Source organism: Phaenicophaeus curvirostris, chromosome 9 (assembly GCF_032191515.1).
Source record: "Phaenicophaeus curvirostris isolate KB17595 chromosome 9, BPBGC_Pcur_1.0, whole genome shotgun sequence".
Lineage (NCBI taxonomy): Eukaryota > Metazoa > Chordata > Aves > Cuculiformes > Cuculidae > Phaenicophaeus > Phaenicophaeus curvirostris.
In genome coordinates this window covers 19,415,023-19,442,280 of record NC_091400.1, presented here as the reverse complement: position 1 = coordinate 19,442,280, position 27,258 = coordinate 19,415,023, and the positions used below count along the sequence as shown (strand labels likewise).

The following is a 27,258-nucleotide window of genomic DNA, read 5'->3' as shown; positions in this document are numbered from 1 at the left end:
GTACTTCATTGGGCAAATTTAGCTAGCTGCTGGTGATGCTGAAGCCAGAATAAAATGTCTTTTTCATTTGTGTTTACCTCTGCAATAACAATAGTGATAAGAACATGCTATCAATTTTACCCAGTTTTAGCACCAAAAGTGTAAATTCAACAGTACAAGTGTTCTGGTTGGTTTGTTTGTTTTTTGCTTAATCTGAAACTTGTTAAAGAAATACACCTAGACTATCATACAGAGAACAATTTAATTGCATGCCCTTTACACACTTCAGAATGTAATTCTGGGGAGGAATCAATGGATACTGTTGCTTCAAATCATTCAGGTATTTTAAAAAAAAAGCATAATGTAATGTGTATTTGCAGTCTCCGCTGTCTGCAATCCAGCACTCACCACTTTTCATACATGAAGTACCAGAGCTGCTTTCTATATGCATTCTGCCTCAGTTGAATGACAATCGTATTTACCTAAAGCATTTGATTGAGACCAGCTATTGCTACACAAATACTTACCCAATTCTCTGGCCTCTCTACCAGAACTGGGAATAGAGGCACTGAACAGCCCCCTGGAATTATCAAAAAGCTTCAATTCAAGAATCAGGAACTCCTAAGAAACAACCATGGAAAGAGGAGTGTTGGCTAGAAGATCTTTATTTCTTCCATAAAAGAGGAAGGACTACATCATCTAAGCAGAGAGCTTCCAAGTTGTATAAAGCAAGATGGTTCAAGCTATATCCACAGTTTTGGGGGGCAAACGAGCAGCCTTGCCCCAAACAGCAACCGTAAGGACAGGCTGTTGGAAACTGGTCACATTTTGCACTCCTTCAGAAACCAAAAGGAAGGGGGGAACAAAGCAAGCCCCCAACTTATTCATGAGCTAGGGTGGGAGTAGAAAAATGTCAATTAACTTAAACACATTACTTTTCCAGAGGAACGTGATTGCAGAAACAAAAGCAATGCCTGTGCAGTAAGTATCTTTTCAATGTCACTTTAAAAGCTATACAATCCTATCTGGATATGCAAAATCTAATAATGGCAGACGATAGAGAAAGCAAGTAGGCAGCCCACCATTCTGTGGCATTAAAATGTGATTAAATGAAATTCACAGTTTAGTGACATTTCTGATAGACTAATCACATCACAGTGCTCTACAGAAACAGACTCATCAAATATTTCCCTTTAAAAAAACTTGTATCTCGGCAGAGTACTTAATGTATTTATTGTGTGGAGATAATGGCTTCTCACTTCAGGTTTAGATTAAAAGAGGGCTTCCCACAGCTGTATGCACTAGCAAGACCTAGTACAAAACTGATTCTTTAAGTCTCCATGTTTTGAAACAAAGGAAAACTGTTGACCCAGTTTATAAGCTCATATAAAAAAAAGCAATTATATTCTGTTAAATGGCAGAGTGTTCAGCTACAGACACCAACCAATCACTTGAAGCTAAGCTCAATTATTTTCTGACAGATTGGTTAAAATTGGCCCAAGAAGTCAGAGCTGAAAGCTCAAATACTTTTCAAAAGCTATATACAGCAACACGCATTGCTTCTCACTATGACCCATCAGCCAGTTCCCCCAGGCTCCAACCCAAAGCACAGTTGCTCCTCATTGGGACTACTGCCTTATCAGTACTGTTTAGAGACAATACAGTGCTAATCAATACAAATACTTGGCTCATTTTTTTAAATTCAGGAAGTTGCCTTCTTCATGGCAGGTGCTCTATTTCAGACAGCCACACTGATGAAAACACCCTTATGTGGCAGATGCCTAAAAAAAAAATAAATAAAAATCAAGGCGACTGGCTCTCAAATCTGTCACAAACACATTCAGGATACTCTAGCTAAATACAGTGCATAATTAGCAATCGTCTTAGAAATACTCAACCTTTATTTGCCCATTTATTTCAGTCCACGCTTACCCCCATTTTTCTCAGTACACTAGCTGGATTACAAAACGGATTTCTCCACAAACAGTTCAACCAAGCTGAATCTTTTTGGGCTGGTCATGAACTTGGAGCTGTATTGTAAAATACAGTTGTAAGCAAATTCTAAATTCAAAGCATGGGGTTTTGATATTTGAAAACCACACTAATATTGTATACAGAAACTGGTGTTCGGCAGTATTGCCTCTTCAAATATTTTCAACTGCAAACTCATCTATTTTCACAATCAGAACATTTTTGTCTGAAAAGTTTATTTTAGTTTTCTGAACACTCTAAAGCAAATGTGCTTTTGATGTTACACAAGTGTCCAGACAGGATTAACAAAAATTAGAATGTTCTAAATTACAAATTTAATTCCTGTAAGAGCTTGAGAAAGGAAATAAAACAAAAAAGCATGACATACGCACATTGTGAAGAAACCCCAACTTTTCATGCAATGGCAGGCAAGATGTAAAAAGCCACCCAAATTCACACATTTCTACACCAAATCATCAGAAAAGTACTCTGTAGTAAATCTGTACATCCAAATACATTTGGGATCTACACCTAAGTTACATTATTTAATGTTATATACACTTATTACCCCTTGTACAATGTCTAAATGAAAAATCTCCATTCAAACCCAAACAAAGAAAAAAAAAAGAAAAAAAAGGCAAGACTAACTTGGAAAAAAGGAGGATCACTTTAGACATTCACTTAAAATGTTGGTTTTGTTTTAATCTATACCTCAAAGTGTTTATTAAAAACAAACAATCCTCTTCATTTAACATTTTGCTTTCTAACTGTACAGTAAATTGCATTGCAGAGAACACATCCTGTCTTCAGACTGTATTTTCTTTGGATGGATTTAAGATGTAGCTGGATATTATTTTAAAGATAAATAAGGGGAAGTTGGTCCAACTAGAACAAGAGCTGATATATTACATGCATATGGGATTTTTATATATTTTTCAATTTTTTTTAAACAAGTGAGTGTAGGGTATAGTCGATATTGCAAATAAACCAAAAAGCACCTGGAGTCAAAATATAAAACATACCCTCTATCCTGGCAATGGCAGTAAAAATTAGAAGAGTAATCTTTCTGGAACGGCATTTTTACATAATTTAGAAATGTTAAGTACCAGGAAGACTACTAATCAAGTAGTTTTAGCAGCCAAGTTTCCCTCTTTCTATTGAATGGAACAAATGCTTTAAATAAACCGTTTGTCCTCTTCACTGAAGAGAGCTAGTCTATTCATCTTTACTGAGCTAGGTTTTTTATTTTTGGGGGGAAGATTAGCCACGTACTGTAGTAATGCCTACTGCATATAATCCAAGCATTTGCTGTGAACAGTTGGAGAAAGCAGTCAGTAAGAAACTAGGATCAATGAAATAGATGTTACTTTAAGCCATCCACAAAATGGGAGACCCATATAGTGCCCAGTGTTAAAACCCAAATCTCTTCTTGCGCTTTTTGTTGTGCAACTTCATCCCCAGGAAAACAGGAGCTGATCCATAGTTCAATTTTCTTATTTCCTTAGTCGATTTTCACATTAGTGTAGATTTTACGAACAAAGGCACTTGTTCCCATGTAACCGATAGCTCCTGCAAAATAAACCAAAACCATTGAATACATCAGAGAGCTGATCATCAAAATAAGCCAGCAATATAAAACACACACACTTAAACAAAGCAAGTCACATAAAACATGTACTTTGCACACAGAAAATTATTTACCTGCAATACTTGTTCTCAAACTCTAATTATCCATGTTCCCAGTGAACATTTGGCAAAAACTCCCCTAGTCTAGCGATCTAAATCCATTAAGCCATCTTACCAAGAGGCCATGCTCACTTGGCCTTGATAAATATAGCAGCCCCCCTACTGCTGCCAATAAGTGGGTCCCTTTTTCTGAGCAGAGGGTAAAACACATACAATCACCCACTCTGCAGGGAAGGTGGATGGTAAGGCAGGTTTTTTATTATAAATTACATGCCTTCTGGATGAGTGTTTCATTGGCAGATGGCTTTTTTCATTCCCACAAGGCACAAATAATAATAGATCCCCATCTTAGGAGTCTTAAACTCCAAGGAGGGCTGTACAAAGAGATTATACTAGTAGCAGTTAGTAGTTAAAGGAAATTGCAACCTGTGGTTTTCAAATTAGTGAGAGTCATGAGCAGAGTATGCATTGCCACAGCAGTAATAAAAGAACTGGTCTTCACTGGGTTTTTGATAAAGGCAACAGTTTATGCAAACCCCAAAATACTGCAGGACTAAGAACACCTAGAAAAATGAAAGAAATGCACTGGACAAAGACCTCCACTGAAAAAGATTCAGCAACCTACCTGGTCAAACCCAGAACCTCAGGTTTACCAGGCAGAACAATTACTGTCGTCTTAGGACACCTGCAGGGAATACCCCAGTGCCTTTCCTTCATCTTGTCCAAGCAAAATGAGAGTAAATCAGCCTTGTGGAAGTCAGTTTGGCTAATTCTCAGGTTAGATGTAAAGTTGAAAAATCAAGCAAGAATTAGAGAAATGCTGTCAGACTGCCAGAATAACACATCATAATATACGGGGGAAAAAAGGATAGAGAAGTGAGGGCCTGTAACCCAGTACAGATAAGAGAAGTCCTAACATCAAACACTTGGATGCTCAGTAAAGAACAGACTCTAAAGAGGGAACCAATAACAAAAAGCCCATAACAGCCTTTTCAGTGATCTGGAATGCACCAGACTTGCATATACGTTCAATACAAAAGCCTTACCAACACTAAAAAAATTCTGCCAAACTTTCAACAAAAAGGTTTTTTGCCTTCAGAAATTAAGGCCATACAGACCTGCAGGTAGCATTGCCGAGCACACATTTATTCAGAACTTGGAGAGTTCTTTAAATCCTGGGGACTGCTCAGATAATTCGTGAAGTTGGCCAGTCACACATAATTTTTGAGTTTTAGACCCTCAAAAGCCCAACATTCATATTTAATCAGGAAAACTGCCTAAGGCAAACCTGAAGTATCGTTCCAATGCTGTCAGAGTAGTTAAGAGCCTCTGTAATGCATAGCATTTCAAGCCATAGAAATATCATGACAACTGTTCCATTGGCGAGCAAATGTATGGTGAACTTGGACAAAGTAAAGTGCGATTAAAACAAATACTGCACACACAAGATCAAGTTGCTGCTTGCAAGCACTAACTGTGCTGAGAACGCAGCAGAGGAGCCTGGCAGTTCTAGGAGATATCAGTACAGCATTCCAACAGACCCAAGAAAAGGCTGCGCAGCGGAGGTGATGTGAGCTTGGAGTCATACAGGAGGACAGATTCTTCTGTAGCTTGTCAAGAAACTCATCTTCTATCTTATGCAGTAAATGGAAAAAATAATGGCACTGGACTCCTGTTTTAAGGCTCATCATGTTTTGCCTGTTAGAGCAGATACTGCCCATTTTAATTGCTAAACTCAGACACATTCCAGAACTTGTTCTTTGAGGGTTTCTCTAGTGATGTGATGCCAGATATCACAGAGATTTGGAAGAACAAAGCACTAATTGTATTTCACTTGGGATCTAGAGAATGTGTGCATGAGACGTAAGTGAGGGGGAGGAGTAGAGAGTAGCAGTCACATGAGCCCCCAAAGCTCTCAACTCCATAAAACATATCATAAACTATTCTGATTCACAGGAGCCTTATCCATGAAGGCCACTAATGGCCATTACCCAAAAGTAAGTGTTAAGCCTCAAGGCTATTTCACAACCATTGAACTAAACCTGGGTCAGGAAGGGAGAAACCTTAAACAATGACACTGAAGAATGTCCTCCTGAAACAAATGCAGGACAGTTGGCTCATCTGAATAAAAAAACCCATAGTAAAGAGAATGATTTATTTATTATATTTACGAGCTGATAAGGTGTTTAACTTGGTTATGGCCTATAGCGATTTAGCAAAGATAGACTGGGAACATATTCCAGCAGAAAAACAAGTTTTAAATCAACAGAAAAACCAAAATACCAAAGAAGTGCAACAACAACGCAGAAAAAAATTAATTCCCATCTATTACTTCAAACCAGTTAACACTTACTACAGTTTTGACTTTCTTAGCACAGATTTATTTCTTTTTAAAAAAAGGCCTCGAAGCGTACTTACAATATTTATCTGGATGCTGAGTGAGGAATTTGCAAAAGCCCTTCCTATACCACCTAGCTCCTAAAGCCAACCACTGAGTTCTGGACTAAGTATTTTCTTCCATCATTAGGAAGAGCTCAAAAGGTTCGGAAGTTCTCATGGGCTCCCTACTGTCCAGTCCCAGAACTCAGATACTCACATAAGGCAGCAGAGTTTGTGGATCAAAGCATCCCAGTACATGTGGAATTTGAGTTCACTGGGCATTACCAGTGGCACTAAATCCAGAACTGGATGATACAAACCTCCAGAGAGTTTCCTTGTGCCTTGGACCCTAACTACTTTGTCTCACATCCAACTGTGTGATGCTGAACATGCCCATTTGCACACCTCCAAAGCACAGCTCTACACACTTTTCACGAGAGATATACTGTCAGCAGAATTCTCTAACATAAATGTCTTTGTTAGACCTCAATGGCAGCAAATTCCCTAGGCAAATGCTTTTCGACAAGGGATTTTTTCTTCTTCCCTCCACATGCTAAAAATGGGAGTTCTCAGTAAAAAGAAATCTCACAGCTTCCCTTCCAACACAATTAAAAAGACAAAAAGAAACCTCAATAGAGCTGTGCAAATAACATTTAATGTGTTAAAATTATTTTCTGATTTTGAAAAAATTTGGCTTTTACTCTAATATTACATCAAGTAGTGTTCTACCATGACATCAAGGCATTTGACAATATTAATTTTCCACGTTTTAAAAAACATTTTAGCTACAGAAACTGCTGGACAAGCTTGGCTTCTGCATCATAAACATTTTAATCAATACCAGCCAGAACACTTTAAAAAGAAAAGATTAGAGCTGAAAAGTGTAAACCCATTAGAGAAAAAAAATGACTGCAAGACTACCAGGACAGAGGGAAATCTTGTAACATGCCAAGAACCTCATGAAGCAAGATTAGATCTTACGACAGAAAAGGTAACCAGGTACTCAGCAGTTTAGAGATGATTTCCCTCCCGTTTTTATAAAACACTGTAAAATTATCCACCCTCTTGGGATATCAAGAAACATACACTTGACAGAAAGTAAGCTCCCTCAAGCCATCATGAGTCTCAAATGTCTAACTCAATGAAATCCTTCCAGTACAGGACTATTCATTCAGTGCTAAGGAGGAGAACATTAAATTAGGAACACACATAAAATGCAAATAACTTCATAGGAAAGCGCAAAAGAACCAAGCAGCACTTTCTGAAATCCATGAAGTAAAGGATAAAAACAGGAAAAAAAGTTAAGAGGTGAACAAGTATATCTGACTTCATCAGATGACCTCCATGCCAAGGACTTGTTCTTCTCTAAGTACTCTAAGTAAGTAAAAGTGTATTTTAAAAAGCAATGAAGTTGCATGCAGAGGCACCTTGCACTCTCCTGTAAAGATTCCAGTAATTATTTTTCAAGTTTCAGCCCTTTCTGTTCTGGTCACCCTCACATATACATGCCACAAGATACAGATGGCAGTGTCAGCAGGGCTGCGATACCACTGATGCCTCAATGGGTGTACCTAGCTCCTTGGCTTGGGGCAACAGTAGAAACTCCAAATCAAAATGCTAGCATGGACTCAGCTGGGAATTAATCTTGCAGAATTTCTTGAACAGTATTGAGTCTTTCAAGCTTGCACCGAGGTTGAAATTCTCTGCAAAGTACATGAATTATCTTCCTATCAGAAGACATAATCCAGAGAAAGCTCCTGTATTAGGCAGCGACTAAGTATAAGCAGAGAATTCTAAAATTCTTTTAAAGGACTGTAAATTTTTTTGACTATTCTCGCAGACACACACACACCACCACCATAACCAGAGATAAAACCAGAATCATGACAGCCTGAATAATTCTAATAGAAAACTGTCAATATATTTGAAACTTACCACACATTATTCCCAAAGCTGTACTAAATACTGCCATATAGCCAAAGTAAAATGATGTTTGAAACAAGCCATACATCCTGAAAAAGAAAGATCAGAATTTAGGCTAGGTATTTTCCCCGGTTTTTATCAATAAACTTATTTGATAATAAAGTAGTCTAATATTCAAGCATGAAAACTACCACTTACTTTGTCTTGAAAAAGTAGTAGTAAAAGGAGTACATGTAAACATAAATTGCAGTTGATGCCGCAGAAAGAAAGCTTGTCCATTGCCTGAAAGAAAATATGCACGTCCATCATATATCTAAACAAAGGCCTTACCAAGTAATCGCACAATGAACAAAAACCTTACCCTGAAAATAAAGTGTAGTGGTTCTACAGACTTATTCAACATCTTTTTCATACATACATACATGCCTGCACAAATGCACATATACATAAAAAGCTCTGGCACAGAAAGAATCTGAGAACTGATTTTATTCCCTACAGCTAAAATGTGGACATGCGACACTGTCAGAAGACCCATCTAAACTGAAGAAATATTATTTTTTTATAAAATTCTCACAATCTGGCTGACTACGCAAATAATGCACTACTTACCACCTGTAATCCTCTGCATTTAGCAAGAAATATGTACAAACGATGGTCACACAAACTGTCACAATGCAGAGGATAACCAGAACCAACATCATAAAGCCATAAACATAGTAGATCTTGTAAGCCCAGAATGAAGTAAAAATGAAATACCTGAAGAAGGTGAACAAAAAATACAGATGCTGTAATTGAACTTAAATTATTGTAGTTTTTAATTCAATTAGCAAATAGCTGACGTACTCACATTTCAATAAAAATTGATCCAAAAGGGAGAATTCCACCCAGGCAAACAATAACGGCTGGTTCCATGAACCTGAAAGATATGAAGATTAGTTAAGGGACAATTTAAATCTTTCATTTCTAAACATATTAAGACATATAACCAGATAATTAATGTAACACACAGAATTATTTAAAAGACATGCTAACATGAACACTTCTGTCTCATACCAACATATTAGAAATGAGAATCCCCCAAAGATGTCATGTGTATAGAGAGAAGGAGGAGTTATTCTTGGGGAAAGCAAGACATAAGGCTCATGCCTGTTACCTACAGGCATAAGATTAGGCGTGTAACCAGCTTTAAAGGCTACACAAATAATTTCTCTTGCCCAAAAAGATGGCTCAAGCCATTAAGCCCCATACAATCCACTAGCATTGAAATAAGGCAGTGAAAACTCAATGCTATTGTTGCTTACAAATGCAGCAAGAAATGTAAAGAAAATTTGGCAGGGTAATGCTAAGAGCCAACATTTACTTTTAATGCTGTACTGAGTCACGAACACATGGCCAAATACAAATACTCAGATACCTGCAGACGAACTTGTCACTTGCTAAAGGTGACCTATGTGTAGTACTTGCAATGACGCCAAATATAGCTAGCAACCAGATTTAATTTACAGCTTCTTCTATTATTTATAGTGAGACCCATCTAAGTTGACAGTGTGCAATTTCATCAGCTTCAAGAGAAGCATCTTATTTCTTCCTGTCTGTCATGCCAATCCAGAAAAATCCATCAGATGCCCCAGACACAGGTTACAATATAAATCAAATCCTACCATCTGAGCTGTACACCACCACTAACAAGAGACCTAGTGTGCTGCACTTCCTGGTATCACAGGCCACGTTTCAGTGCCTCCTTCACTTTTTCTGTTCCATTCCTCTGAACAGGAAAAGCAAAAAAAAATCTAATTGATTTTTCCTCTAAGGGTATTTTCTATAGCTTGCTGCTTCCATCTCAGGATTAAATTAATAGAAAAAAGTGACTGCATTCATGATTTTCCAAAAACGTAAGTCTACTTTTTGAGAATAGGCACCCCTTCACATTTACATCAAAAATAATTAAAGTTTATTCGCATTTCAAACCATATAACTGGAATATTCTAGGCTCTGTGCCATCAACAAAACTGCAGAATTGGGAAGAGCATTGCAAGCTCCCCACCATCACCCTGCAAATGTGTCTCAGCTTGTACACGGAGACCGCTAACCAGAACAGTTCTGCCTTCATGACACATTCAATCCTAAATCTGTAAGAGGCATTAACTAAAAAGGAAAAGTTTAGTTTCAAAATACCTACACAAGACCTGAGTTACGACCATCCCTTTTACATAAGGGACTAAAAAGCACTTTAGGCCGAAAGTGAATGAGTGATCCAGGACTGTAAAATGTATTACAGCTATTAACTGCGGTGGATTCAACAGAGAAATCATGGTAAGGAAATGCCAGCAGAGGTGTTATTCTAGGCACAACTCAACTTAAATAAAAACTTTTAATGACCACAACTGAGAAGGCATCTTAAATATACTGAAGTGAATACTTCTAGTTAACATTCATCCTTGTCTTTACCATTTTTTCTCTGGTATGGGACGAGGCACTGCATTGACACGACATGGAAAATTAGGCTGTCCTGACAGATTTCGGCCAAGAATCGTACCAACGAGGTTCAAAGGAAGAATGACAAAGAAACAAATACAGCACACTGCCACCTGTAAGCAAAAAAAAAAAAAATTAATTAAAAACACAGGTATAAGATGACAAGATAACCAATTTGCTGCACAGGTATTAACCCTTTGTAGTTACTTCTGTAGAATCACACTCCTTGTTATGAAGCACTAAAACTATGTTATCAAATATAAGTTTATATTTCTTGCGAAACTTCTTAATAAACACTACTTATATTTTCTTGCATCAACTGAGAGAACAGACCCATTACGGACTTTTTTTTACTGTTTTCATCTAATTATATTCAATACATTGCACAGAAAGAAACTGAAATCTTCATGGTACTTCATCACAGAATAATTTGTCGGTTTCCCTTAAACTTTTGCAGAGTACACTACCCATGGGAGTCAATACCTAGCAGTTAGGCAGTTGTGCACAAAACTACAACTGCTGGGTGCAAAATTTTTAATCCAATCCAAAAAAAGAAACTCAAACAAGACTTGGAAATCCATGGCAGAATGACAATTCTGAGTTCAATTTTCTCCACTATAGACCAACCAGGCAATTAAGAACACAGCCTGCCAAGACACAAGTGACCACTGCCAGGCACAGACAAACACTTTAGAAACACAGTGGCCCTAATTAAAGATTAGGTTTATGCACAGTGCAGCAAAATTAAGCCAACATTGCAGCTCTTTCCAATGCAACAGCTTCCCTAAAATCTTACCATGAGTCATCTTTTTTTCCAGTATATGTATGCAGCTTTACTTTTACTACTCCTTGAAGGCACTATATTTCTGTCTTCAAAGACAGGAATATTTAAAGCATTTAGCAAGATGTTCTATACTCTTTAGCACAACAAACTGTCTAATGCTAATTCATTTTAACTTTTTTATATTGATAATTACAGAAGAGTTGCCTGTAAGGCAATAACGACAGTTCTGAATATTGATGCTGTGACCTTCTCTATGAAAACTTATTATAATACTGCTCTTTAAAAGCACTGTTGCCTGAGGCTCTGTATACATCCTAGTGCCTACTGAGCAAAATAGATATATTCGTCTTGCATTCCATCAGGATGCGAAGTCCACAGTAGTAGATTAATCCAAAACACTGGACAGAAGACCAGATCTAAGAGCTACACACTGACCTGTTTAAGAAGCAGTTACTTCAGGATAAATAAAGGCTATTCACATGATATCTGCATAAATCAACTGCAAGCAGCTGAAAAGTAAGAACTTCTGGGCTTTATGAGATGAGGAGCTGCACTACATTATTTCAATAGAAACTTAGCATTAAGTCAATCACACCAGTTTTAGGTAACACCTGACAGAAGTTGGTGAGTTATCCCTCTAATGCTGACTGGCACATCATTACTAGCCCGGGCCAGACGTGAATGGAAAACATTGCTTGGGGCTGGATGGAGCAAGCCTTCATGCTTCACAGAAGGAGGGCATCAAACAGGTGGTCAACAAGCAGCAACACTGCCCAGACTGCTCTGTACATCTTTCAGGAGAAGTTACTAAAGAATTACATTATGAGCCACTAGAATATGAAGCTTCAATGGTAAACAAGGAAAAGATACGTTGTATTTATACTTGCCAATAATAAAGCAGATCTTACACAAGAAAACATAAGTAATCAAGTATAGTGTCTTAGATAAGAAACTGAGGTTGCCTAAGAATAAATCACAGAAGTATACAATTAACTCACTTAACAGATGCAGGTTCTGCACTTGAAAATTGTTCAGTCTAAAAGAATGAGGTGAGAATTTTCAGAGAAAAATGTCAACAAAAGCATCAAAAACATCAAAGAAGAAAATCATAAGTCCTACATTTACTAAAATTGTGACCAAAACCTCCCAGCTTGATTAAAGTACAGCGGGTAGAAGGGACACTCAAGAATTAAGGCCTGGACAGGTTTCCAAAAAATTTCCGAGCTGACCACATCAAAAGCACTTCCATTTACAAGACAAGCTTCCTTTGCTTCCTGCCTGGCAAGGACCTCCAGGTGTGGGGGATGGTCCCTGTCTATGGTGCTCCACAGCGCTCTGGCAGTAGGTCTCAAACCTGGCTGAGGCAGGTTTCACACTGGCAAGGTGAGAAAGGGCATCTGTAGTGCTCATCCAACCACAACTGCTTTTAACAGTGCAGTTATCAAGGCATCTGTAGCTTTGTTTCCTGATATCAGAAATCACCCCTGACTGGGGATAGCAGTAGAAAGTGAATCCACTGCTCTACTGCAGAAAGAAACTGTCCAGGAATATCTTTGGGTTCCAAGCTCACCTGGAACAAAACTTCATAGCTTGCAATTGTCCACCTTGCAAAACTTATCTACTACAGGGAAATAAAACCTCGGAGTAGGAACCAAGCAAGGACCATCCAGGCCTAATTACTGATAAGCCAGCACACACTCCTAGATAGAGAAAGCAGTCAATAGCACCTCATTTTAGTGACACCAACTGCACAGATAAATGCCTTCAAAGCAAGTGTCAAAGAGCAGGCCCTACTTGCTCCCACAGGACATGGCTGCTCTGTTGTCGAGGAGACTGACTTGGCAGCAGCTTTGAAATCTAAAATGTTTATCTGCATAAAACAAGCAGAGGCAGACCAAGGTTTCCTGAATAATGGCTTCAGGAAGTACTGTCAAACTGTCCCCAGTATGCTTATAACAGGCAACTGCCTGAAAACCTGAGTGCTTGTGGTTTCACTACCGTATCAGTCAAAGCATGACTGATAATGGTCCAACATCTTCTATTCTTTTAACCATTTCACTGAAAAACAAACTGATTTCAGACAGAACAGCTAGTCTCTCCAGTGAAATGTAAGACACATTAGGGAAAAGTCTACGTTTTGCTGAACAATGAACTACCTATCTTAACACCATGCCATGTTCTGAGCATAGCTGGAACTGAAATGCATTTTTTTACCTGGAGCTATTCAGGAGTCTGAAAATTATCTGAGACGATTTTGCAGTGCAAAGAAGGCCCAACTAATCAAGCAAGGAGAAATCACAGTGCAGGCTCAGGAATGCCTCCTACTCCCACCTGCCTCTGATAAGCTGTCCAAGCTGATAAAAACATGAATATTCTGTCTTCTGAGTTAACCCCACCCTGGTGTCAGCCACCTGCTGGGTCTTAACAGGTCAACAAACGTAACAGCTGCTGCTTACCATCAACACAACCCATGCTGACCTCAGCAGAATCTTCTTTCTTGCTTTCAACTCACTGACTCTGGGCAGTCTACCTGCTTAGACTGATGCTTGCTGAAAACTACTTTCTTCGTTCTTGGCAGTAATAGTCTTACCCAGATGCAAGAGATGACTAGACAATTGGCTTTTCTAGCTTCTGCATTTCAGGCACGCTCCTCTTAATTTCAGATCTGAGGTGAAGACACTGCTCCCTCCCCAAACTGAACAGGTATTGCCTGTTGCCACAGAAAGCAAGGGCAGTGAGGATGCAGGCTGAGCAAAGCCTAAACCCAGTGAGTTTAAATCCAAACTAAAGCAAACACAGGGCCCTAGGGTACACAAGTGTCTTAACTGAAAAACAGATGAATTTATGTGATTTGTGCCTTAAAGATCTCACAGAATGAGATTACAACAGTGAACACAGCTCAGGCTTTCTTACTGGCCTCCATTTCAACATCACAGGAAAGGAAACAAAGGCAGGATCAACACACACATACATGTGCTGCCCTCCCACAGAAGCACCTCCCTACAGAAGTCACTGGTAACATACTAAAGAAAACCCAAACCTCCAATAATAGATGTTGCATGACAGAGATAAAGTTAAGTCATTGTAAGCCTTTTAAAAGAAGTATTACTGTAACACGAACCCAGAGAAATTCAGAGAACAGATTTAACTACTACTTCAGAAAACACAGATTACGCAAACAGGCAGATCTACAACAACTACAAACCTATTTTTCCATCAAGCAAACAAGCTCTCCATTATCCATATTACTGAAGACAAATTCACATGAGTCTTTCTACCAAGCCAGTACATTAAAAGGTACCTATTTCATTTTGACTGTTGCATTTTTGTTATACAAAATATCTGTGTGCTTCAAGTTTTCTGACAACTGCAGATTAAACTTCATTCAAAGTTGATAATTAAAATTTTTATGAGCACATCTAATATTAAACTGGCAGGCTATGGTGCCTTGACTGCTTAATGCACAAGGGAAAAAGGCAATAAAAATTAACTGTCAAAGCAGCAGCTTGACCTTTCTTGTCAGCTACCAAAACTGTACACTCAGTTAGGAGACTCTCCCCCCATGCAGAGGCTAACAAATCAATACAGCGAAGCATTTTCTGCACATAATCTGCCCAAACATTACACAGAACAAGAAGTGAACACAAAGCTTCTAAATGAAGTGTTATTATTACAACTAAATTGTTAATCTAGGGTGTTCCTTTGTGTAATAAATTGAAAATCTAGGCAGAAGCATTAATGTGTGTCTATTTTCAGCAAAAATTAGTTTTCTAACCACAGGTTCCACAGTTACTTTTAAGAAATCTGAAGAAGTGCCCTGTTGAATATATATAACTAGACCTTTTTCCTTATTTTGTTCAAGGTATGAAAATAGTTGGCACTACCAGGTCCTCCTTTTTCAGTAGCAGTCGATACTCCTATCAACTTAAAGCAGTCGGGGATGGCTGCAGCATGGATTAAGTTATTTGTTGGAGGAAACACTTTTTTCTAGTTTAAACAAAGTATAAAAGATACAAACACTAGGATCTCAATCCCAAGAGATATTCAATGTGTGGAACCTTATTTAAGTCATTAAAAATGCATACTGGAAACATTAACCACACAGGAATCTACTGCTCAAACAAAATAAAAAGGGTACATCTTAAACAATTCAATAGGACCTGCACAGATTCTACAGTCAGAATGTTACATTAGTCATAGTAGCCTTAATGGAAATCTTTAAATCATGTATCACACAGAGAACAACATAAGCAGTCACAACTTATGAAATGTCAGAATTAAGATTGTCCCTTCAGATTAAATCATACTGTACTCTGGAGAAATTCTGCACTACTTGGTAGTTCTATTCCCAAATACTTCTACCACACTTCTTGCAAACACACATGGAGAATTCACTTTACTTGCCATTATTTAAAATTATTTTTAATTGTTCCATGCTCCGGTTTTTGTATACAATTCAAAACCAACCAAATAGAAAGATGATTAATAAATACACCAGAGAGACTGAAAAAAAATCAGCAGAAGGTAAGCCAAGGTGTAAAACATGTTTAGAAGAACTCTATGCTCACCAGTAACAGGATAAACAAAATACCCCAAAACTCATATTTGGACTCGAACAGAGTCAAATAGTACTCACTACATTTCTAATAAAGGTGAAGAGGTAAAGAAGTATCTCCTTCATATGCTTAGGGAGTTGAAAGCTTTAAAACATTTAAGTTTTAAAAAGCTCTCATATTTGAATATCTGTAACATTCTTCATTGCATTTTGAAGGGAAGGGCAGCTGAAAGATAGCCCAGGGAAGAGATTAAGCCTTTGTTCAAGCTCATGGCATGGTATATTTCACCACAGAAGGTTTGTCACAGTATAGGTAGACAGCCTGCACGTATATCCAAAAGGGCTAAAAGGCAAAGTACCAAGACTGATTTCAGAAAAAAGCTTTGTATTTTTCCAATCCCTGACACATCTTCAAGGAGATCCCAGACACTGGGAATGAGATAGACAAGGTGCACAAAGCTTTGAAGTCCTAAACAGACTGCAATGACAGTGAGATGTATGATGGTCCTGAAGAGCCCAATCAGTTTGAGCATTTCAAGACAAAATGTGGAAGAGCAGGTACCAGGTAGATCAAAGTTGCAGCAACTGTGCATTAGGTTGGGTGTCTTGGCTTCGACGCTATCTTGCCTACATTCCATAGAAAAATCTGTCTGGAGGGAGGAATTAAATCACAATGAGGAGACTACGTAGCAGTTCACTGGAAAATGGCAATACACGGGATGCCATATTTAAGCACAGCCTCTCAGCAAACTTTCAAGCTCAGAGACTTTTTTGGCAACTCTGTTTCCGCTTTTTTTACAGATTTATGGTAGTCAAGAAGAGGTAGCAACTCTTGCCAGCAACTTAAATAAAGGAGGGTTGTTTCGAGACATGCCAGAGTAAAGGAAGCAATTTCTGTGTTCTAGTATATTTAGATGGCAGAGGTTTTATTTCCCCAAGGAAGCAGCAGCAGTATGTTTGCACTAGACAATTCTGGAAGTTTCTCTACATTGAAAGCAAAGGTGGAACACAAAGATACCTTATCAATAAAACCCGAGGGCTTCCCAGGGACTTCAACCTGAAGTGTAACATAGTAATTTCAAACAACCCTATTTTTTTTTCTACAAACTAGTTTCATTAGTTGAATTGAATTCACTAGAGTGTTGATTATTCTGAGGAAGTTCCCAATTCACAACCTGCTCCTACTTAAAGTCTGTTAAGTCTACTAAGTTTTTATTGCCATAATCATAACAATTCAAACATATTCATAAAACCTTGAGATCATTAAAATCACTGTGGACAAAGAGTCCTAACATTCCGATTAAGTGACCTCTGAAGATTTATATTCCCATTTGGTTTTGCATATACCTGTTTCCATGATCTTAAAATACAAATCAGTTGAACAGATTTACAAGACAAACTTCGGCACAGGTAGAATTCCCCTCCCTCAACATTCCTGTGAGAAATGTGATATCGTGAACACTTGTTCAGCAGTAAAACAAAGCCTTTTTGCACATATCAAAGATCAATGTTGTAAACTTTTCTGACAGTATTGTATGTGAATACTAGCTTAGGGAAGGAAAACCAATGCAATATTCCTTTGGGGTGCTGACCAACTAATATAAACATATTCAAAGATAGGATTTTAGTCTAGTTTTCTTGAACTGAATTTTCAGTCACATATTGAATTTGATTATATTCCAAATAATACAATTTATAAGACAGAACTGGTGTTACTAAGCTTAATTTTCTTAGATTTAAGCTAAGAAGAAATCCAAGTTTACTCAAACATCTCTGAATATACTAAACAATTTAACATATCACAAAAACCGATACACAAAGAAGGGAGCTATAAAAATAAGGTTAAATCCCAGAAGAAATGAAAAAGGAAAAAACCCAAACTTTCCTGTATTAAGATATTTTCAGTTAACAATGCTACTGCATAAAATTAGAAAAAACAACCTTATGGTGCATATTTCAAAAACTTCTGCTCTCAAATAATACCCCTTGCAAGCTCAAACAGAAATGCCAAATCACTTGCCAAAGCACCAAGTGATTGTTTCCTACGTTGTATTACCAGGGTTATTTGAGGTTACCTTGAAAGACCCCTAACAACAAACAAAATCCTAACAAAAGTCACAAGAAATGACAAGTCATCAAGATTAAATGATAAAGTAATCCAACCCATATTGTTTTTCAAGCGACATGGTCAAAAAACAGACATAATATTACAACTGCATACTAAATACTACTCCACAAAGTGAAAATAGTGATTCGTTTTTGTAAAGCCAGATCTCCTCAGGACTTCCCATCTTATATTGTTGGATGATCTTTCTTTTTTTCCCCCTGCTTGACTGCATTGATTTGGAAGTAGCTTTCACTTAGAATCCTTTTGTATTGAATTTCAGCTTATAACCAGTTTGCACTGGTCATCCAGAAGAAAATTCAAGTTGCTAACTTCCCATGTTGTTGTAACACTAAGTTTGAATACAAAGCAGAAGTGCCATTTTAAGCAGAGAGAAGACTTGTTGGCATCCAGCAGCTGTTGTTTTTGTGATTAAAAAGAGTTATACCTGAAGGACCTTAAAACTCTCCCAGAATAAATTTCTAGGAAGCTGAAGCTATGACTCACAATTGTATTTAGACTAAAAGTTAGTTTTCTCATGTCTACAGTGGTGGTTAAATTCTCCAGTAGAATGACTTACCATGGTTCCAAAGGGTATAGCTCTTGAAGCATGATAATAGATGGCAATGAAGTTAATGAAGAAAGCAGTTCCACACACCATTGCTGGAATAAGGAAGGCTCCAATGAACATTTGCTTTATCCATCGCCTACCTGTAATAAGGGATATTTCAATGGGACTGATGAGAATTTTTTAAACAAAATACAGTGTATTGGCAAGCTCTCGAGAATTTAGGTGTTTAATGACTTCTCCCCCCAAACGGTGAAAAAAATAAGTAAAATCATACCTACATTGACACAAGAGCCAAGAGTAAACTAACAGTTTCATTAGACTCTTGTTAACTCACAAGATGCAGCACATTGATCAATTCATTAGGCCAGGAGAAAAGACAGGAAAAGGGATAGAGTGTGAGAACATTTCAGGGGAAGAACAGCATTATGCTGACTAAGCTGGCCAGAGAAACTGGAGTGTGAAGCGTGAGTGCATACATTAAGCTGCAGATTAGTAGAGACAGAGACAGTAGGGCTGGCCCTGTGCAGAGCCTGCTTACACCCTGAGAGCACACAAGAGCTCAGCACTGCTCCCAGGACAACTCAGCACTACAGCTGCTTTCAGGCAGCACCTGCTCCAGATTGTCTTGACCCAACTGAGCTGACTCCATACATTCAGGATCCATTAAGGATCTGGCTGTTCCAGATACAAAGCAAAATACTACAGCATTTAATATACAACAAAATTGAACTCTAATCTTCAACACCAGAAAAGGCAGAAGGAAAGCCATTTCTAAACCCCAGGCATAAAAGGAGCAACAATACTTGTATGCAATTCTTACCAAGTTTGGAGCTCCCTGAGCAGCTCAAACCCACCCTCTTGGGCAATATCTTAAGAATTTTCACTATCTGCATTCCCTTTACTTTCAATGCTTTCAAACACTGTCTATATTTAAACTCAGTACACTACAGATGCAACCGTAACATGCACTAAAAAAAATAATTAGAAAACAAGCATATGCTTTTCAAGACCATCCTAAGTATTTTCACCATGAGTCAACAAAATCAGCATTTCACAGTTTGATAAAATGTTTGATCTGAAGAAAAAACAAAGCAAATCTCACTCAACTACAGAGCACGGTACATTTTAGACAAATAACACTAATTTACCTAGAACTGTTTTTCTACAAATCACTTCATTTATACACAAGCCACATGAAAAGTAACATCTAATCTTTGAACTCAGAATAAGAGCGCTGCTGAGACTGAATACTAACAAGTATGTCATGCTAAAAAGATACAAGTTCTCTTTTATGAACTTACCAGAATTATTTTTGCTAAAGCACTGCCAAGATAACAGATATTGATTACTCTTTTACTGCAGCAGAGGGAATGGATGATGCTAGTGGACTGCAAGGATGTAATTGGTCATAACTCAGAGGCAGAGTGGGGAGCACTCAAAGACAGCCCGTCTAAATCCATTATATCAATTTTATTGGACGTCAGCTCTCTACTGATACTCATGTTGAATTTGCTGAGCATAAAGCATAGCAGTTACTGGAAAGCAGAATAGCCTTCTTTAAAAGATGCTATGAACAATTTCCCCCATCCACAATTAAAGGATGATTGTATAATCATCCTTTCCATGTCAGTAAACATCAACCTCATCAACACCTCTCCCTGGTACCTATAAAGGGTGGCTCTGTAGGAGTCACCTGAAGAAGATATCACAAGCTATTTAACAGCATGTTACAGAAAAGGGAGAGACTGTTACACTCTCTGGATGTCATGAGCCGAACAATTACATACAAGACTACTACTAGCAATTAAATAAATACTACCATCAACAGTTCTTCAGCTCTTGGTACTTTTAAATTACAGAATCACAGAATCGCAGAATGACCTGAGTTGGAAGGGACACACAAGGATTGATTACAACCATAAATTTACACCATGTGTCCGAGTGTGTTATCCTGAATATTCCTGAATATTGTTAGGCTTGGCGCCATGACAGCTTCTCTGGGGACCCTGTTCCAGTGCTCCACCACCCTCTCAGCGAAGAACCTTTTCCTGATGTCCAACCTAAACCTCCCCTGGCACATCTACCTGCTGTTCCCTCGGGTCCTACCATTGGTCACCAGAGAGGAGATCAGCACCTGCTCCTCCTCCTTCCCTTGTGAGGAAGTGGTAAACTGCTGTGAGGTCCCCCCTCAGTCTCCTCTTCTCCAGGCTGAATAGACATGGAGTGACTTCAGTCGCTCTTCATCCTGCTTCCTCTCTAGACCCTTCACCAACTTTGTGGCTCTCCACAGGACACTCTCCAGTATCTTGATTTCCTTTTTATACTGCGGCACCCAAATCTGCACACAATACTCGAGGTGGGGCCGCACCAGTGCGGAGCAGAGCAGGACAATCGCCTTCACTGGCTAGCAGTGCTGTGCTTGATGCACCCCAGGACACAGTTGGTCCTCTTTAACCAAAGACTTCAGCTATCTTCTGGCAGAAAATGCAGCCAATACCGAATAGGAAATAATATGAAAGTTAAATGTTTATTAAGAATTTAACGGCTTCCATCTAAACAACCTAATTCCATGAGGACTCTTCATATTGGTTCAAATCAGAAAATAATAACTTCTCCACTTAACAATCTAATGGAAATGCTGAATCACAAAAACAATTTACCTCCTTGTCTGGCATAAAGGCTTCCTCCAAAATATCCATTCACCGGTGATGTTGCAGCATAAACAAATATGGCTGTACTAAGCATTGATCCTCTCCTACAAGAAGTGATATTTTGGAAAACAAAATAGAAAACCAAACAGTATTAGAACAAAGATTACAGCAAAATATGTACATTAAGCAGAAGTAGCTACTTAAAATTTTTACATTACCTAAAAAATATTTAAGTGTCTAGATTGTAAAATCTGCATAAGAATGAGAATTGTTTGTTTCCAAATCTTCTGGTGAAGTTTAATTCCATCGGAGAAAGACTTCCAACATTCTACATTCTTTTTTTAATATTAATTTATTTTCTCTGGAGTACAAAATCTCACCTCTGATCAAAATACTGATATTTGGATGTGTGTACCTTGGGTATAAAGAACTGAACTACTTACACGACATACATTAAATTAAAATTTAAGTGTTGCAGGTAAAAGGTCCTCTCTTTACTTAATATGAAGGCCAGTATTTGCAAAAATGTACCAAGATTGTGAATCATGTTCCTGCCATCTTTCAAATATGAACTTTTAAGACCGAAAGTGTTCATCTTAAAGAAAATTAGAAAATCTGATTTAGAAACTATGAAAAGCCACAAATGGGCACGGAGTAGCCCAACCACAGGAGCTTAGTAATTTTTAAATTACCACCTCATTAAAACTTGGAGTACTCATCTTCACGTAATTTTTCTGAAATTTTACAGGCAAAGCTTCTATATGACAAAAGCCATCTCCAAATTCATTTTTTTAAATCACATTTAAGAATAGCAAGATAGAAATATTACTCCCGAACAGAGCTGTTTCTCCATGTCCCTCTGCTACTCTTCGATAGCAAAAAGCAGCAGAAGGATTTCAGCCACCTTGCTGTAATGCACTGTCTTCAAATTAACTGTTCTGAGAGATCCCATTTTACTGGCACTTCGGCTTTTGATGAACCATTACTGGACGCCCGCCCTACTCAAAGAAGTAAGCTTTAGTACAGCCAGCTTCCATGACTGCATGGATTGGACTAAGCAAGTATATCTGCTGGTCACACACACTAAAGGAGCATTACACTAACATTTGCTTCTTAAAAACTAAGCAGTACTTCCAAGTTTAGAAAGCTACTGGTTAGACAGAAACCAATTTTAACACTTCTCCTAACTTAAGACAATTTAGAAGCATATGCAAAGCCCCAGAAGACCATGCACAGTCTGAAGCAACTCATGTAAATCCAGGCTACCTGTAAAATGACCAGCACATATTAATCTAAAATTATGTCAAAATTTCTTATGCTCAAACTTACTCATTTATGTTTCAAATATTCTATTGGAAAAGCTTCTCAAAACACAAACCAGTATTAATAAATTAATAGCTGGCACAATCATATTTCACTGACAGAATTTTAGTTGCTATCACCTGCATGGTCTCTAAATTTTAACAGACCTGAAGAACACTGACAGGTAATCATTCTTGTAATTCTAGTTTACAGCCTTTTTCACTCACATCACTATTTTCCTAAACATTAGAATTGTCTAGAATTGTCAGATTCATGCTATTTTTTTGTTACGCACTGTGGAAGTGACATAATGGCCTATTGCAGTAGAGGACTAAAGCACACAATTTTTAAAATTACTGTTCTGACACAGTTTACAACTGCCAATACTAACTTCCAGTTGCCCTACAGTGCACAAACATTCTGAAATGGTTTTGTTCCGTCCCTCCAAGGACTGACATACAATTAAAAATGCGTATGTAATTCTATCCAGAAATGTAATCATGGGGCACAAGGGGGAAATAACATCATATGAAAAATGAAAATATGCCAAGATACCGGTAGTACAAAGCAGCATTTTAAATGCACCATTAAAAGGCAGCTAAATTCAAACCCAAGAGTTCTCTCTAGTGGCACCTCAGAAGTATTACAACTTGTTAAAATCAATAGCTACAGGTGATATTCAAGGGAAAACAGAATACATTTGAAATTTAGTCAGAAAATTTAGCAAGAAATATAGCAATACCTTCTCACTCCAGATGAAATGAGGAGTGAAATATGTACCCTTATAGCATTTATTTCCCATATCATTTATCATGATGCTGCACAATAACAAACTAGTTTCATAATAAATCACGCAAAACCAAGTATTAAGAGTAAAATTAAAGGAGACCAACTCAAGACAAGTGTAGGACAAAGTTTCGCTGCAGCTTAAAAGAGCCCTTCTGAATACCACATCTGATCTAAAGACACAGACTAAAGTCTTGAACACTTTTTCCAGGTCAGTTAGAACATTTTTGGTAATTATTTTGTTGATTTAAGCATTTTTATGCTGAAGATTTTTATACTTACTCTGTGTATAAATCTTCTATCATTGCAACAACAATGACTATAAGAGACACAGCAAAAATCTGACAACCAGAACCAATAAGCGATGAAAATATTAGAGGATGACTGGATGGTCTGAAAACATCTCCATGGACCTGCTTCCACCCATACTCATCACCCAGATCTCTGTCCTAGAATGGCAATAAAACCATTTTAAGTCTGGTCATGACAATTAATGGCAAACACACAAGCTAGGCATTAATTCAAGGTTTGATTTATTAAAGCAACTTATAGTGCAAGCATGGCTTGTCTCCTGAATACATCATATGTAGGAGAAAAGTTTACTTTTCAGATGCTTGTAAAGAAGACAAAAAAATACTACCTGAACATATGATGCAGTAAAACCTACCAGATTCGCTCCCTACCCCTAAAATCCTGTGAAATGCTTTGGATCATACACAGGCTTCTATTACACACTTAGAATAGACCTCGTTTAACCTAAGCATGGATACGAACATTAACACAGTGACAACAGACAGAATTCTGGGTTGCCACCTAGAAACGCGTTATAACTAAAACCGGTAACACTTTGGAGACACATAAAAGTTTTCTTTCCAACTGAAGAAAGCCATTAAGAGCAGCTAATGCAATGAATGTACAAAGAGAAAACAATAAGCCTTAAAAAGAGATTTTAAAGAAATGTGAATGTAGATCTTACCATATCATCCATTTCTTCCTCCTTGCTATATCTTGCATAATCTTTTCGCAAAGTTCTCATTAATATCATAGACACTAGGCCAACCAGAAAGATCACCATCATAAAAGAATTGAAAATTGAAAACCAGTGAATCTACAAAAAGAAAACACATCCCTAAGGTTTAGAACTGTAAATGTGTTTCAAGTTAGTTCCTGGCAGGACAGTTTGTCAGCACTACCAAAGTAACACATTGTAAGTTAACACTAAATTTGTAGAAAGTCCCGCTAAAACTGGCCTGTGAAATACCAAAGCTTTCCAACAGCCAAGCTTGCTCATGACAAAGGCAGAGCTTATGTAAACACCAGCAAAGTTTGAACAACTGGCTGCACATGCTCCCTTGGTAAAGGAAAGGCAACGTGATGTACTGCTACCTTCCTAGAGAAGAGGTTTAAGTAATAAAAGAGAGGCTCACAGGCAAAAAAACAAAGGAAATTTAGTTGCTTTTCACAGGACCAAAATGTGCAGCAGCATTATTTTGCCTCTAACAAGCTCATCTTCTGGCTTTGACCAAGCCTCAAACAGAATACAAATCCTCCAATTTCAAAAAGTCAGATAGCTCGGTATACTATCCTTAAGGAGATTACAACCACAGGTTTAAAATCATCACAACTGATACTGCTAACTGCTTTAGGCTAATGCTTTTTGCTTTGCATTTACTTCAGTAAATAATACAAATACGACCAAGTACAGTTATTCAGCTTAGGAGTCATACAGCTATGGTTCTAGAAACTTTACTGCTTCCAATCATCACGTGAATATATTTTCTTGAGCTGCTTTTTATTTGCTGGAGGCCTGAGGCTTGCCTGCACTCTTAAAGAAGCACTCCAAGAAACTGGAGCCATCCTATTTGAGCAACAAAACTATCACTTAAACCTTACGGTCCTAGACTTGCCTGTTACATCTGGGACATTAAAAAAAAAATCAAAGATGTCATCCAAAAAGTCTATGACATCTTCTGAAGTAAAGAAACCATTCTGAAGAGGTATTTTGTAAGGCTGTCTCAGAATAATACGTACTCTGTGCTGAAAGAAGGATGGGTCAAGGTACTTGTCGAATCGGTCTTCAAACTTCACATCTGACTTCTTCCATTTTACCTAAACAGAGAAAAATTTACACTTGAAAAGCCCATTTTTATATGTTTAGCTATACTCACATGCAGAAACCCAAAACATTTTAAAAAATCATCCACTTCAAATGTTTTCTTCAATAAGATTGGTTTTGCCAAGACCTAGAATGGACTGGTGTCCTTAAAGACTGCTATGTACATATCAGACACAGAATGAACATTAGCTGTCTTACTTTATGGAGCTAATCTTGCCTATGCTCGTGTTTAAGAAAAAGGAAGAACCAGTCCTGCACTGCTCTGCTCTTGCTGTCTCTTTGAGACTAAATGTAAAATTCTAGTTGTCAAATACAACAAACCCGCTTCACAATTATAGAAGAAAGTCATAAAGATAATCACACTGAAGGTGCCAAAACAAAAATCCATCAAATGACCCTATCTTTCAGTTTCATCAAATGACTACTTGAGTACTTCACAGATGTTTTTTCCACAGTAGGTAACTGTAAAACAATAAATTTTCTCAAGTCACTTTTGGGCAATACTTTCGAAAAATCCTTTCGAATTTGCCCAACATTTCAGAACAAACATTAGAAAAAGCAAGTATGTTTAAATGTGTTCAAGAATGACGTGCTAGAAAGCAGTGGAATTTTTTGTTGACAGTACACAGTCCTTTCTCAATACTTCCATGTGCTGCGTTGCATGAAGACAGGCTTGTGGAGAACATTACCAGTGTTCATTAAGCAATGACAACACCCTCCACTTCTGCTCCCCCATTGGCAACCAAGATCCATTTTGCTGCCATGCACTGTGAAATCATCTGTACCTAAATTCTCTTGAGTACACTGCCCAAGAAAAAAGATGCAGTCTAACAGAAATGAGGGCAATGAGAAGATAGAAGAACAGATTTAAAACAGATGCCAATAGGAAAGAAAAGGGCATAAACTGACATACAAGCTGTCTGGAAAGGAACTGGATGAGAGGGATGAAGCTGAACCCTATAAGACAGATGCTAAAATTTTAAAATATATAAGCTAAAAGCTACAGCCTAAAATCTGTAAGACCTCAGCATTCTGCAATCTAGACACTTCAACTGCCAATAATTAACTCTGAAACTAGCTGGAAGAACATGCATTTATGGCCATACTATCAGCAGTAATATGCTGTCACTCTATCAGTTACTCTGCTGCACAGGCCTGCTTTGGCTATGGAAGATTTAATTGTACTAATGAACTAGAAGGTGCTAGTAGCAAAAAGTATTTTAAAGAATTTTTGCAAGATTGTTTTCATTTTAATTTTTAAATGCAATTTCAGAAATTAAGCACAAATTTGAAGTAAATTTTTTTTCAAAAGCATGCCAAGATTAGGAAATATCAGGATTTTTAGTGATCTTGAAAAGAAGGGATCCTCTTTGTACATCTCTCTTTAAAATCCTTCCCAACAGATATTCCCTTATTCAGTATAGAAGAAAGCATATAAATGTAGATTGAATACCCCTATTACTCCCCACAGTCCTGAGATTAAAAACCCCAAGACTCAGGTATTACTCACATTGAGGTATGATATTAATGTTCTTCAGTTCAAATTACAACCTTTTTCAAGATTAATAGTTGAGAACACAAATAGCTTTCAACATTGTCTCTGGGGGATTTGTTCTTAGCAGTGCTTCTTAGTGGCAGATGCACCTGCTTAAAAGATCTCTGAATTAAACATCACATGCGTGCCAGCCCAGCAATTGCCCAATGGTGCCAAGAGAACTGGATAGGTTAGTCTTGAGCTCCAAGTAGTTTAGGGAGCATATAACATTATTTTCATTACTGGCAGCTACTCAGTGCTGTCCACCTCAAAATTCACAGAGCAAATGGACTTCACAGTGCTGGTGGAATTCAAAATTGAATATTTCAAAACTTCTACTACCAATTTTGCTGCAGAAATAGGGAGATTAGTGTCAATGTAATTCTAGAAAGCACATATAAAACCCACAATTACCTACACTTCAAAATATACAATTTATACA

The 27,258-nt window shown here is 37.7% G+C and overlaps 1 protein-coding gene across 1 annotated transcript in view; it reads right to left on the bottom strand.

The window, feature by feature from the left end:
* Nucleotides 1-628: 628 nt before the first annotated feature.
* Nucleotides 629-27,258, bottom strand: part of LOC138724307 (transmembrane 9 superfamily member 3-like) — a 46,312-nt gene continuing 19,682 nt past the window's right edge. Inside the window, 11 exon segments of the mRNA XM_069864241.1 lie at nt 629-3,519; nt 7,951-8,027; nt 8,137-8,220; nt 8,548-8,694; nt 8,786-8,854; nt 10,387-10,526; nt 18,437-18,567; nt 21,088-21,182; nt 23,449-23,615; nt 24,143-24,274; nt 25,198-25,275. Of these exon segments, the coding sequence (XP_069720342.1) occupies nt 3,452-3,519; nt 7,951-8,027; nt 8,137-8,220; nt 8,548-8,694; nt 8,786-8,854; nt 10,387-10,526; nt 18,437-18,567; nt 21,088-21,182; nt 23,449-23,615; nt 24,143-24,274; nt 25,198-25,275 (1,188 nt within the window). The 3' untranslated portion in view covers nt 629-3,451.